Source organism: Brassica oleracea, chromosome C2, assembly GCF_000695525.1.
Source record: "Brassica oleracea var. oleracea cultivar TO1000 chromosome C2, BOL, whole genome shotgun sequence".
In the NCBI taxonomy this organism is placed as follows: domain Eukaryota; kingdom Viridiplantae; phylum Streptophyta; class Magnoliopsida; order Brassicales; family Brassicaceae; genus Brassica; species Brassica oleracea.
In genome coordinates this window covers 2,864,031-2,877,599 of record NC_027749.1, presented here as the reverse complement: position 1 = coordinate 2,877,599, position 13,569 = coordinate 2,864,031, and the positions used below count along the sequence as shown (strand labels likewise).

The 13,569-nt window shown below is 35.0% G+C and overlaps 3 protein-coding genes across 4 annotated transcripts; 2 read left to right on the top strand and 1 right to left on the bottom strand.

The window, feature by feature from the left end:
- Window positions 1-3,432: 3,432 nt before the first annotated feature.
- On the top strand, window positions 3,433-5,529 carry LOC106325028 (bidirectional sugar transporter SWEET15-like). 2 transcript variants are annotated; one of them, XM_013763047.1, is made up of 6 exons: window positions 3,433-3,613; window positions 4,100-4,136; window positions 4,227-4,437; window positions 4,521-4,685; window positions 4,792-4,911; window positions 5,002-5,529. In XM_013763047.1, exons 1-6 carry the CDS (start codon window positions 3,562-3,564, stop codon window positions 5,308-5,310), a joined length of 894 nt encoding a protein of 297 aa, XP_013618501.1. In that variant the 5' UTR covers window positions 3,433-3,561; the 3' UTR covers window positions 5,311-5,529. The 2 variants fall into 2 exon arrangements, with proteins under 2 accessions (XP_013618501.1, XP_013618502.1); XM_013763048.1 differs by having other exon boundaries at window positions 3,434-3,613; window positions 4,078-4,136.
- A 1,259-nt stretch (window positions 5,530-6,788) lies between these two features.
- On the bottom strand, window positions 6,789-9,734 carry LOC106319532 (serine/threonine-protein kinase PBS1-like). The gene is made up of 5 exons (XM_013757894.1): window positions 9,601-9,734; window positions 9,305-9,486; window positions 8,669-9,067; window positions 7,573-7,964; window positions 6,789-7,470 (listed from the first exon to the last, which is right to left on the bottom strand). Exons 2-5 carry the CDS (start codon window positions 9,432-9,434, stop codon window positions 7,033-7,035), a joined length of 1,359 nt encoding a protein of 452 aa, XP_013613348.1. The 5' UTR covers window positions 9,435-9,486; window positions 9,601-9,734; the 3' UTR covers window positions 6,789-7,032.
- A 1,784-nt stretch (window positions 9,735-11,518) lies between these two features.
- Window positions 11,519-12,979, top strand: LOC106322647. The gene is made up of 2 exons (XM_013760731.1): window positions 11,519-11,789; window positions 12,166-12,979. The coding sequence occupies exons 1-2, from the start codon at window positions 11,600-11,602 to the stop codon at window positions 12,783-12,785; spliced, it is 810 nt and encodes a 269-aa protein (XP_013616185.1). The 5' UTR covers window positions 11,519-11,599; the 3' UTR covers window positions 12,786-12,979.
- The last annotated feature ends 590 nt before the right edge of the window (window positions 12,980-13,569 follow it).

Sequence of the window (13,569 nt, the reverse complement as noted above, 5' to 3'; positions counted from 1 at the left end):
GCTTTTGCACTTAATTGAGATATTAAGTTGACAAGGATCTTTGTAAATATATACTACAAATCAATACGCATTAGTAACTAATGATTGATTACAATACACATGATATGATACAATTCATTTATTAGTATACTAAATTGAATTGAACACATCAATAATTTAGTTGCAAACTTGCAAAGCGAAGAAACCAAACACGTTGACGTAATTAAAACGATCAAAATATCCCCACGTCACATAAAAGTCTTAAAAAGCACAAACCTGACTTCGCCTTTACCTGAAAAGGAAAATATGTATGTGTAAACACGTTCAATGCATCAATCTTCAAACTGTATGTGTTTGGGTGCTTTCTTTCACTTCTCTACCATACCATAACGTATTCCATAAGTCACCCGTTCAAAACTAAATCTACCAATCCTCTAATATCAACGTGATATATTTGTTATATACCTTAACACTGTGGCATATTATTACTAATGGTTATATATAGACAACAAACTTGAAATGTATTCAACAAAGGAAAAGCATGAGATAGTTATTGGAAATTTGGAATGAGATGTTTCTAGAGGTGTATCCAGAAGACAATAATTATATGGGTACGTGTGGGATCTTCTGTCCACTAATTGACCACATTTCTTTTGTGTCTTAAACATATATGAATCAAGTTCTGATGAAACTCTATATAGAGCCCAACGTTTATGGACCCCTTCAAACTTTTGAGTCATTATTTCCGTTTCGGTGTAGTCATTTTCATATTTGACTCGAAGTTCACTATTAATTCTAATACAAACAACTGTTATCCATAATGACAAGTAATTATATATTTGGTAATGGTTAATCAATTTGCTAACAAATTAATCATAGATAGGTATCCATCATTGGAAAATGAAAGCTCTATAGCATAACTATATGAATGTGTGTGTGTGTAAAGTTTGGTTCGTACGAACCAATGGAAATCAGAAAACGAAACAAATAGGGTAGGTTTAATTTCTCCCACATACTTGTCAATTCCCTTTGGCTGGTAGTAACATATACAAATTAATATGCATACATCGAACATTTATCAATGTGAGTCACCTAGGTGCTTAAATTATTGAGGTTGGATCAGCTGATGTTTTTTTTTTTTTGCTTTCTAATATTTTGCGGGTAATTCATTCTGTAAAGTGAGCAAATATCCGTTCCTAGAATTGTATTGTTTTTTTTTTGCTTTCCAATGGAATTGTATTGTTTTTTTTTTCAAGTACTTCCATATTTAAAACTCCCTTTAAAACCTGTGCATATAAATTAGAAAATTAACAACAAAATGTAAATTTCAAAACTGGAGGTTTAAAATAGATATGGAAATATCACCTCTGATACATGCAAATTCTAATTTATCGACTGAGATTTTGTCGCAAATAGTGTTTTTCATATTAATGCCATGTGTTAATCTATGATCGAACAGACCTCGTTTCTATAGCTATCTACTACTTACAGAAAACTTATATATATGATGGAAAAGACGAACATAATTAGGGTTGAGAGAATACCATTGAATGAAGTATGCATCTCTTATATATGTCCTTTATATATAATTTTAAAACTATTTTAACGTTCAAGATTATTAATATAGTGAGAAGTTAGGGGAACGTGATTGCAATTTGCAAGAGCAGCATGGGAGCATACGTGAAAAAGCCCTTTTGTTATAGAAAACGTACGTGACAAAACATATTAGGTACCAATCACTTAAACAAAATGTAAGATAAACCAAAAGTATCAATAATAATTATTGATGGACTATTTAAGGTGGAGGTTAGCCGCAAAAGTGGCACCTCTCATATTTTAGAAAATTTTGGGACCAAGAGAGATAGCCAGGGAGACAAACAAAGAACGAATAAGAACAAGAATGATTTAACAAACCCATGATCATTGTTATCATTCGCCTATCACGTCACTCCTCCTTTGTCCATTTCTTCCCACTTTTATATATCTGTTTTAATTTGCCCTCGAAAAACGCAGAATTGTTTTGTATTTTCTCCTAATTTTTTCCAAAATATTCTGATTCCTTTCATCGTACACATATTGAAACAAGCAAAACGTATATTCAATCAGTCTATGAATACTGGTGGATATTACTACATTATACATGCATCCTCATTTAAAATATAAATATGGAGTTACTGAAATCAAATGTTTTAACCGTTAAATTTGTCTTTCTTACAAAATTAAATATGAGAAGATGATGGGAGTCCTGAAATTGGGGACTAAAACAGGAGAAGAAGTTTAGAAACAGAAAATATTACCGAAGACACGAAAGCAGAGAGGGCCTGGTCAGCATCATGATGACATGGCATTTAGCTATCGTGTGAACTCTACAAACTCTAAAAGAAACGCTATAGCGTTTGGAGAGGTCACGTGATTTGCACAAGATTTTCCTTTTTCATGCTATTAGTAATAATTATGCATCTCCCGTAACGCATCATTTGTTGTTTCATTACCTCCTTAAATCACTTAATCATTCTCACGCGCAACGCTCCCTTTTGACGGGTGGAGTTTTGCCTAAAACATGCATGGTTTATCGTCTTCTTTTGTAATAAGGCAAAAAAACGTGTGAGTCTATATACAGAGGACTCTGATCAGGGGATGTGAATGCCCTTTTTCGACTTTGGTTAATCATAGAAAATACCATAAGTTTAAAGAAAACGGCGTCCATTTTCTGCGTATAGATGCTTTTTACTATAAATTGCATTCGTTTAACCTAATCATCATCTACAAATTTCTAGCTGTTTTAGATCTTTACTAATTAATTTCACCTATACTCCTTTACATATACCAATTAACAAAAAAAATCCCAAATTTGTTGTTAGCAAATTTGAAACTATTTAGCCAATGATTAATCCTGAAATTCTATGTTTATATTTTAAACTATGTCTATATCTAGTGTATCCATCAAATAGATAGGTGGGATATGTTGGATCGTCCAACTCATATCATATGTGAACTAAAAATAAAAAAAGATGAAAAGAAAATATATTAATCGCATTCTAGTGATGATTTCCACTATGTTGGTTGATTGTTGGGTACACTTTTGGTCACCATGAAATTCATCAATCTTGTATAAAGTGTAAATTTACTATCGTTTTAATTGATTATTTTTCGAAACTTGGTTTTAATTGATTTTTGAAAGCTAGTTTAAGAAGATGGCGTGAAGAAAATGAAGTTGTCGAAGAAAAGGAGAAGAGTTTAGTGAATGAAAAAATGCTACGCTACCTACTAATTTCTCCACTTGTCATGCAAACAGGCTGAGTTCGTTTTACCTTTTCGATTCTTTTTTTATTTTGTTTTATTATACTACTAAACACGTTACACGATTCAAATAACTTTAAAAATTAAAATCAAAATAATTTGACAATAATGATTATCTTGGAGCTATAAATACACCACCTGAGACTCATTAGTTTCCACCATGAAATAAGAAGAACAGAGAGAGAGAGAGAGAGGGGGAGAGCGAGAGCTTTAGAGTTTCAAAAACTGAGATCCTTTAGAAATCTCCGTACGGGAAAAGCTTCATCTCGATCTTTATAGAAAATGGGCGTCATGGTCAATCATCACTTGCTCGCTATCATCTTCGGCATCTTAGGTAATGTTTTAACGATATTAATATATACTCACAAAGCCAAATCCTAGTCTGTTCCTTAGCTGTTCTCTTTTCGATCTCTCATGGTTCTTCTAGTTCAATAATTTTAAATTGTACGGTTCATTAATTAGACGAGAAGTTCATCATGCATGACCTACCTACTAATATAAGTACATATATTTTGTACTCGTTTCCAGAATTTTCTTCATTTAGAAACATATAGACGAGTCATTAATGATCTTCTAATTTTGTAAATAAAATCCTAAACTACCAGAAAATAGATCAATAGTAAAGCTTTACAAATTGAAATCGTCACGCATCGTTGTCCATATACTCGGTACGTGTAGTGCGGTTAATGCAACAATTTAATTCCTGTTGAGGTTGGTTAGAGAACTTGTGTTGTTTTCATTCATGTCTCCACAGACCTAGAAGCCTTTTAATTCTACAATCAACTCATTCTTTTATAGTTTTTTCCTAATGAAATGGCAGGAAACGCAATATCCTTCCTTGTATTCCTCGCTCCCGTGTAAGTACATGCAATTTCTTAGGGAGTAGTTATTTATAAAAATAATTAGCTAAGAAACTATTCTCTTATTTTTGTTGTGAAATTTTGCAGGCCGACGTTTTATAGAATATACAAGAACAAATCGACTGAAAGTTTCCAGTCTCTACCGTACCAAGTGTCACTATTTAGCTGCATGTTATGGCTCTATTACGCATTGACTAAGCAAGATGCTTTTCTCCTAATTACCATCAACTCTTTCGGCTGCGTTGTGGAGACTATCTACATTGCCATGTTCTTCACTTACGCTACCAAGGAGAAAAAGGTAAGTTTCTTAATTCTACCTAGCGTCCTCCTTTGATTTTGTTACAAGAATAATGGATCTAAATATTCTCTTATGCGTTGCAGATGGCGGCTATTAAGTTGTTCTTGACGATGAATGTTGCTTTCTTCTCGTTGATTATAATGGTTACACATTTTGCGGTTAAAAGCCCTAGCCTCCAAGTCTCTGTCATCGGCTGGATTTGCGTTGCTATATCTGTTTCTGTTTTCGCTGCCCCTCTAATGATCGTGGTAACTACGCGTTTTGTGTTTTGTTAAATTCACAAATTTATTTTAAACTAAATCAGAACTTTGGGTAACATAATGTTGATTTATGTTTTTTTTTGTTGTACAAAAGGCTCGTGTGATAAAGACCAAGAGTGTGGAGTTCATGCCCTTCACGCTTTCTTTCTTCCTCACTATAAGCGCTGTTATGTGGTTCGCATATGGCGCATTCCTCCACGACATATGCATTGCTGTAAGCATTTATTTTCATAAGTGTCATGTTTTTGGTAAAAAAACAAAGGTAAAAAGAGGTTACTGAGATTTTGGAAAATGATTTTTGTAGATTCCAAACGTGGTGGGATTCATACTAGGGTTGGTACAAATGGTTTTGTACGGAGTTTACAGAAACTCAGGAGATAAATTAGATATTGGGAAAAAGAAAAACAGTTCATCAGAACAACTTAAGACTATTGTTGTGATGAGTCCGTTAGGTTTGTCGGAAATGCACCCAGTTGACGTCACGGTGACCGAACCGGTGATTCCACTCTCTTACACTGTTCATCATGAAGATCCATCCAAAATTACTAAAGAGGAGGAGCCGTCAACTGAAGCCCGACAAGGCCATGTGGAGACTGCCCCGTCTCGAATTTGAAGTGTCGTCAAGATATTTCACCAAGCAAACACATATCTATCTCACTCACACACTCTCTCTTTCTTCTTACTCTTGGCTCGTCGGCCGGCTAAAATTATCTATTGTTTCGTATCTTATATATTGTTATTGATGTGTGCTTGCATAAAGTTTTGTGTTTAAGTAAAGTGAAAATGTGTTCCAAAAAAATAAAAAAATAAAGTGAATATATTATCTTCGCAATATTGTATCTATAGCGCTCTTACAAAATTAAATATAAATTGATTACTTCTACTAATAAGCTTTCTGACTACCTACTTTCATTTGACGTCGCCATCAGAAAAAAAGAATTCTACAAGACCATATTGGTGACAAACTCTCCGACGAAGTTTGAAAATTTACTACTTGACACAAAGTTTTCGTTGGTCAACACAAAATGAAGTAATGAGTTGCATAAAAGTATCACTGTGTATAATATTCTTTTTGTAACGTGGTTTTTATATTAAAACGGTAGAAAAATATTATTAAGCTATAGTTTAATGCTGCTTATACCAGTGCATCAGCTACAACTACCCAATGTTGTATATCTTTAGCTAAGCTATAAGATAACATACTACCCGCCTCAAGTATATATACAATCCAACTAAATCTTAATATTATATTCAAGTTTAATTTAAATGCGAGCCTCATGTTGGTTATATATATGGAAAACTTTTTAAGAAAATCAAATAAATTTCAGACGTACTTTCCTATGTTTTTTTTGGCGTTAAAACGTACCTTAATGTTTCGGTAAAGGTTGTCTGTGCCTAGCTAACTTATAATTCCTGTAACGTTTGTACAATGCCAAGCTGAATTACATCATCAATAACTAATCAGTGACAATCAGTCTATGTATGATGACTAAAAATAGTGGCGAGAAGTCAAATTAATAATAAATGATTAAATTATCTTGAGTCATTTATATTTTGTCACATCTATAAATGAACACCCCTTTTTTTGCAAAAAACAAACAAAATAATTTAGTCATATATATATAATTTAATAAAATTCAAAAGAATCATACTGTACAATTTTTGCTGACTGTCTTTTTCTTTATTTATTTTGCAAAAAAAAAACTGAGCACAAAAATGTTCGAGTACATGATAGTTCCTACAAATATTTAGAGATCATAGTCATTACTCATTAACAGTAAAAACAATATTTTGGAAATAAAAATCCATTTCAAGAGAGTAAAAACCCCATTTTAAGAGAATAAAAAACTTGATAAGACCAACCATATTCTTACAATATCTATTGCTATCCTTAAAAATAATTGTGAGATTGCAAGGGCATGTGACCCACGTTGTCCAAAACTACACAATAGATCAGACACGCCACATAAACACATAAGAAAAGAGTCCAGAATTAAACACTAACCTTGATTCTTGGATCTTTGTTATTCAATCATCGATAAATTGCCAACATGTGACACATCACCAAACTAAAAAAGACTACAGAAATTTACATGAACATCCTCAACTCTCCGGGATCTTCAATTAGAGTTTTGTTATTAAAAAAAGTCCCACCTCTTGCCCATATTGCAACATCACATGTAATCTAATTCTGTACATAACTCTTTTTGCCAATGTTTATATTTTTTTTTTCGATTTTTTTTTTCTTTAATGTGTTTTTTTTCTATGTTTCAGAACAAATGAGGGTTTGTGATACAAGAACAAAAAAAGGGTTCAAAACCCACCCAAACCGGTATTAACCGGTACTGTTACTCTCTGAAGTCCCCTGCTCACTCTGTCTTCGTTTCTCCCTCAAACTCTCTCCCCACATTTTAGCTTCAGCAACCGCACGCTCCCTATTAATGTCCCTGTTCAACATCCTAGCCGTCTCTCTAGGCGAATCTTCTTTCTCAGAACCTTCTAAATCAAACTTACTCCCCGAGCCACCTCCTTCATCGTTCCTCGTTATCAACCTCGCCCCTCTCTCACTCTTGTTTGGATCATAACCTTGGTTCGCAAGATACGAGAGCGCAGTAACCACATCTGCTATGAGAGGACGTGTAGCCGCCTCCCCTTGGATGCACATTGAAGCCACAGCTAAAGCTTGGTACAGCGCACGCGTTGGAAACCTCCCTTTTAACTTAGGATCCGCCAGTTTTATAAACTTTCTCCTATCATTAAACAACGGGCGAGCCTGTTGTGTAAAAAAAACAAACAAAAAGTCTCAAAACTTGTTGCACAAGCAAATGAGAAACTAAATGTAAAAACAAAAAAAACAAAGTGGATTTTCATTTACCCATGCGACTAGGTTCTGCTCTCCATGAGGCATGTCGGTATCGATCGCCTTCCGACCAGTAATGAGCTCGAGAAACACCACACCGAAGCTGTAGACATCTGATTTGACTGTTAACTGTCCGGTCATTGCGTACTCGGGAGCACAGTAACCGTAAGTGCCCATGACTCTGGTGGAGACGTGAGACTTGTCTCCCGTTGGTCCGAGTTTGGCAAGTCCAAAGTCAGAAAGCTTTGGGTGGAACCCCTCGTCTAGTAAAATGTTTGATGACTTGAAATCTCTGTAGATAACCGGAGGGTTTGCCTTGTCATGTAGAAACTCCAAACCTTTGGCTGCACCAGCAGCTATCTTCATTCTCATGTTCCAATCCAAGGCCTCCTTATCCGGTGGAAGATCTACAAAACGGATAAAAGGTTAAAATATACTCCCTCCGTTTTCAAATTAGATGCCGTTAGCTTTTTCACACCAATTAAGAAAAAATGTTAATTTTGCTCTTATTTAATTATTAAAATTTTATTACTTTTATTTTTTCTTAATTTATATAGGGATAAAAAGGGTAAACTAATGACATACTTTGCACTGAAATCCTAAACAAATAACACTTATTTTGTAGCGAAAATTCTATTCACTGTACAATCCAGTAAAGAATCTGCTAAACTTGAAATTTGACTAAGATCATAAGGAATCTTTGGGATGATATTGACTAAGTTCACAAAGAATCTTGTGGCCTAAAAAAAGTGGTAAAAGATAAGATATACCATGGAGGTCATCTTCCAATGATCCTAAAGACATAAATTTGCATTGAAATCCTAAAACGACACTTATTTTGTAACAAATTTTTTATTATACAAACGACAATTAAATATGAAATAGAGGGAGTAATAAGTTTGTTTTGTATATACCAGCAACTACTACTCCTCAACTTAAGTCTACATGTATAATTTATATGTGATAATGTACAAACAATCCGGTGAAGAATCTGCTAAACTCAAGGGTTGACATTTGACTAAGATGAGAAGGAATCTTTGGGTTGATATTTGACTAAGTGCACAAAGAATCTCTGTGGTATAAAAAAAATGGTAAAAAGATAAAGATTTACCGTGGAGGTGATCTTCCAATGATCCTAAGGACATAAACTCATAGACCAAGAGGCGTTGATCTCCATCAGCACAGTAACCAATGAGGTTGACTAAGTTGGGATGATGAAGAAGGCTGAGCATGAGAACCTCTACAAGAAACTCTCTGTTACCTTGTAGACCGTTCCTATCCAACTGCTTAACAGCAACAACCTGACCAGTGCTGTCAAGCCTTCCTTTGTAGACACGTCCGAAACCACCTTCACCTAAGAAAGTGTCTGGATGAAAGTTCATAGTAGCAGCAGCGAGCTCGCGGAAAGTAAATGTATGAGCAGCGATTTGTCCAAGCCCATCTCTAGGAAGAAGCAGCTCCGTTTTGGCGCCTCCATTGCTCTTTGAGTTTGAGTTAAGCTTCTCCCCACCTGCAACATCATCATCAAAAGACCAATCAAGTTTTACCAAAACGCATCCATCCACAAGTCTTGAGGGGGACAACATAAAAACAAATCTAAGATCCGTCAGATCATGATCCTTCAGGTCTTATTCATCTCCAAGACTGAAAATTTACACTAGGGACTTCCCAATCAAATCAAAACAAAGCAAAGGATCAGATCTTGAGAGCGTGTGACCATAAAGAATAGTGATTTGAATCAAAAGACCTGAAGGTAGTCCAGACAAGCTATTGGAAACTGTCGGCTGTGATTGTTTCTGACCCGCCTTGGATGATTCCTCAGCTGCTGGATTCAGCGTCTCGTCGTCACTCGAATCGAAGCACGAGAAACAGCCCATCTTCCTCCTCCACTTTGATGAATAGTAATCTAAACTTGCAGGAACCAACCCCCTTTGAGAAAATCAATGAACAGGAAGAAGAAAAACGACAAAGGTGGAAACTTTAGCTGTGCCCGGAAATAAAGGAGGGAATTGAGAATCTGAGTTTCAAGAAAAAAAAACTAACTTTGTGTTCAGATTCGAGTTGGAGTTTAGAGAGAGAGAGAGAGAGAGGAAGGAGCTTGTGTCGTCCACGAGTGTTCACACTGTTACCAATTGCAAGTTAACTGTAATGACGCGTTGTGGTAAACTCAGTAAATCCCTTCTCGTTGACGATGTTGTAATGACGAGATAATCTTCTTTTTATTCTTTTTGACGATAAAAAAAATCTTCCATTCAAGCAATCTTTTTTTCTTTTTTTTTTTATGCTCAAGCAAGAAATAAAACTAAGTCGAAAACAGCAACCGATACATAAAATCGAAACACTTCGGAATGATGAGTTGAACGAAGCTAATTAGGATTTTTTTTTTAACTTAAAAGTAATTTTGTTCGAGTCGGTTTATAATAGAAACCGTTATTTTCTATTCGGGTTGATTTAATATATTTTATTTTTTTATAATCATGTAATAAAACTTCTTTCTTTAGTTCAAAATTAATAATATTCTTTATATATTTATATTTCTTATTACAGTGATATATTTGGGTCAATGAAAACATTGATATCCCGATTTGTTTCTTTGTTAAGCATATTCCAAATTGATAAAAAGACAGAAGAACAACTTTTCAAATTTATTTTTTTCGTCAGAGTTTATGTGTGATTAATGATCGATTTCATTGCTACTTACTAGTTATATAAAAGGAAGTAATATATTTAAAAATGGCAAAAGAATAAAAAAATCAATTCATTGCTACTACTTATAAAAGGAAAAGCAGATATATTTTTATACGGTAATAACTCTATCCACTTTGTCTAAACCGTATATTGTTAATTGCAGTAAGTTCGGCCCATGTCTGAATTATGAAAATCACGGGCTTCAAAGCTCATATTGAGCGTTTCGATCCACTTTTGTGAGAGATAATATTACTGGCCGATGTTCCCAAAAGATTGGAGTTTTAGGCTTTCTTGGATTAAAGCCCGGCCCTGAATTACATTATGTTTTCAATGAAGATGGGCCCAAATGTACACTGAATTGCTGATTATACATGTTATCCCAACATTAAGTACTTCAATTAGTTTGATCAGGTTGAGTTTGATTAAAATCTTCGTTCTTCTTATGTTTTGATTTCCTGCTTAAAAATCGTTTAGAAATACTTTGGGGTAAAGTTATCTAGTAACATGTTATTTTGAAGATATGTTAGAGGTTTTTGGTGATGCTATAGAAATTTGGATTTATTGAAGCCACACACAACCCATAAGCTTCGGACATATATGGAGGCAAAGTATGCATAAAATTTGGCTTTATCAGAACTTCAAGTCTTTCCAAGTGTGGAGCTAAGTCAGTACATGATTTGCAGACTTGGATCACAAGAAAGCGATTAAACTCTTTTTATTAACCAAGACAATGATATATTTCTTCTGTTTCAGAAAGACGTATGTTTTAGGTTTCTCACGCTTATTAAGAAAACATATCAAATTTTAGTTATCAATCCATTATTTTCTGTTATCAACTATTTTCCACAATTTTTAACCAATAAAATCTTTATAAACAACATTATGTTTTTTTTTTAAGTTTACAGTTTGCTGCATTGAAAATGTAAAACATATATTTTTTTTAAACAATTTTTTTTTCTAAAATGTGGATTTTTTGAAACGGAATGTAGATAATAGGTTTATTATTGCAAAATAATTGTGTTTTTGTTAGTATGTTGGATTAGATCTACGTTAAGAAAATAAATTGCAAACTCATTGGAGTTTCTTTTGGGTAAGCGAAGGACACCAAATAAATCTCTTCTCCATGAATGTTTTTCACATTGTAACAGCACAATAAGCCAAAAAGGGCTCTTCACATGTCTTTGTTTGGTAGTGGATAGAATAAAAGAATTATAGTTAAACAGTGGTTGGGGTCAAAAAATTCTAGATCACGGACTGAACATATTGCAATCACACACACACACACATACACTTGCATACATTATCATCAAAAAGACACAATAGAGAGAAAAGAGAGTGAAACTGATTAGCCACAATGTATCTTCGACTTCTCTGTCTTGTCCTTCTAGCTTCTTGCTTGACACATCAAGCCTTTGGCCGTGGTCGTAACCGCCCACCGCGTGAAGTAAGCTCGTATCCTTCATCTAGCATCACAGTCGTCGGAGTTGTCTACTGTGACACTTGTTCAAGCAACACTTTCTCAAGACAAAGCTACTTCTTACAAGGTAAGAGATCATGACTTAAATAAACATTACATAAACTTATATTGCAACTTGGGTTTGGACCGGTATTCTAAATATCAGTAGTATACAAATCGAGTCTAAACGAAACGATTTTTCTATTTTAGCATTCAAAAAATTGGTTTAGACACCTGCCTAAACAATAATTATCTATAAGGGTCTAGCGATTTCTTGAATATTGGGATTGGTTAATCTGTTTCTCAACTCGGAAGTTTTGAGCTCATTTTGTAACTTAGGATTGGTTAATTAAATTCTAAAAAAAATTAGGATTGGTTAATCAGTTTTGAATTGGTTTTCTTGGTACAATTTCGGTTTGATTCAAACCGGTAAACCGGATCTTGTCTCTGTTTCTCTCCATCAGGAGTGGATGTTCATGTCAGCTGTAGATTCAAAGCAAGCTCACCAAAGACAACAGAGGAAGTGAACATATCAGTGAACAGAACAACAAACAGAAGCGGCGTTTACAAGCTGGAGATCCCTCACGTAGACGGTATCAACTGCGTGGACGGTATCGCCATAGCTTCTCAATGCAGCGCCAAGCTAATCAAAACATCGGACAGCAACATCGGCTGCAACATCCCCGTTTTTCAGACAGCAACCAACGAAGTATCCATCAAGTCAAAGCAAGACCGTGTCTGTATCTACAGCTTAAGCGCACTCAGCTACAAACCTTCCCACAGAAACACCACACTTTGCAGCGGAGGAAAGAGGCATCACGGGAGAGAGAAGGAGGAGGAGGAGAAGGCGGAGAAGAAGTTTAGAGACTCGAAGTTCTTTTGGCCGTATCTGCCACCGTACTGGTTCCCTTGGCCGTACTCGACTCTGCCGCCGTTGCCTACTCTGCCTCCCCTTCCTTCCTTCCCTTTCCCTTTTCTTCCTTTAGCTAACCCTAATCCAGCATTGCCTGCGTTTGACTGGAAAGATCCCATCACTTGGATACCTTATCTCCCACGTTTCCCTCCCGGTGATCACAAACCTTAGGGATCAGTTTACCTCCACCTTTGGCTTTCTTCTTTATTCTCTCTGTTTTGGCTTTCTTCTTCTCTCTGTTTTTTTGGTGATCTCTTTTGGTTGGGGTTGATTATGTTTGTGTGTGATTGATTTGCTTATTATTGTGTAAATTACTCTTCCATTACAGAACAATATAGATTTGGGTTTGATGGACTTTTGTTTAATCAAGATTTTAATATAAAATAAAATCTTTCACTCAAGTTAAATTAATTGTTGCACAAGACATAAACCCTAGAAATGAGTTTTAGAAGCTGACCTCACCAATGTTATCTTCTTCTTATAATTAGCGTTTTTCAGCGTCCAGCCTATTCACTTTTGATGTTAGCGTATGGATGGTAGCAAAAGCTTCCTATAGCATTTACCAAAATGATGTGTGAGTATGCATGGAGCTAATAAAAAGTACTGATGTTTTTTTTTTAATTTGGTAACAAAGGACTAACCCGTAGCTTGTTCCTCAAGTTATGCTCAGTACTATCTCTGTGGGCTCTTTCTTGAAAGAAATCCTCCGCTGCATTCATTAGTTTGAATTCCAGATCTTGATTCTTAGCTTCAGACTGTTTGAGCTGGTTCATATCAAACAATGAAATCTATTATTTATACCAAAAACCATATTGCTGATTCATATTCAAAAATATTCTACCTTCTCTGATTCAATCTCAAGAAGTGCTCTCTGTCTCTGCAGCTCAGCCACCAGTTTTGTTGATTCATCTTTTACCTTCTTTGATTCCTCCTCAAGTAGTGCTTTCTGTCTCTG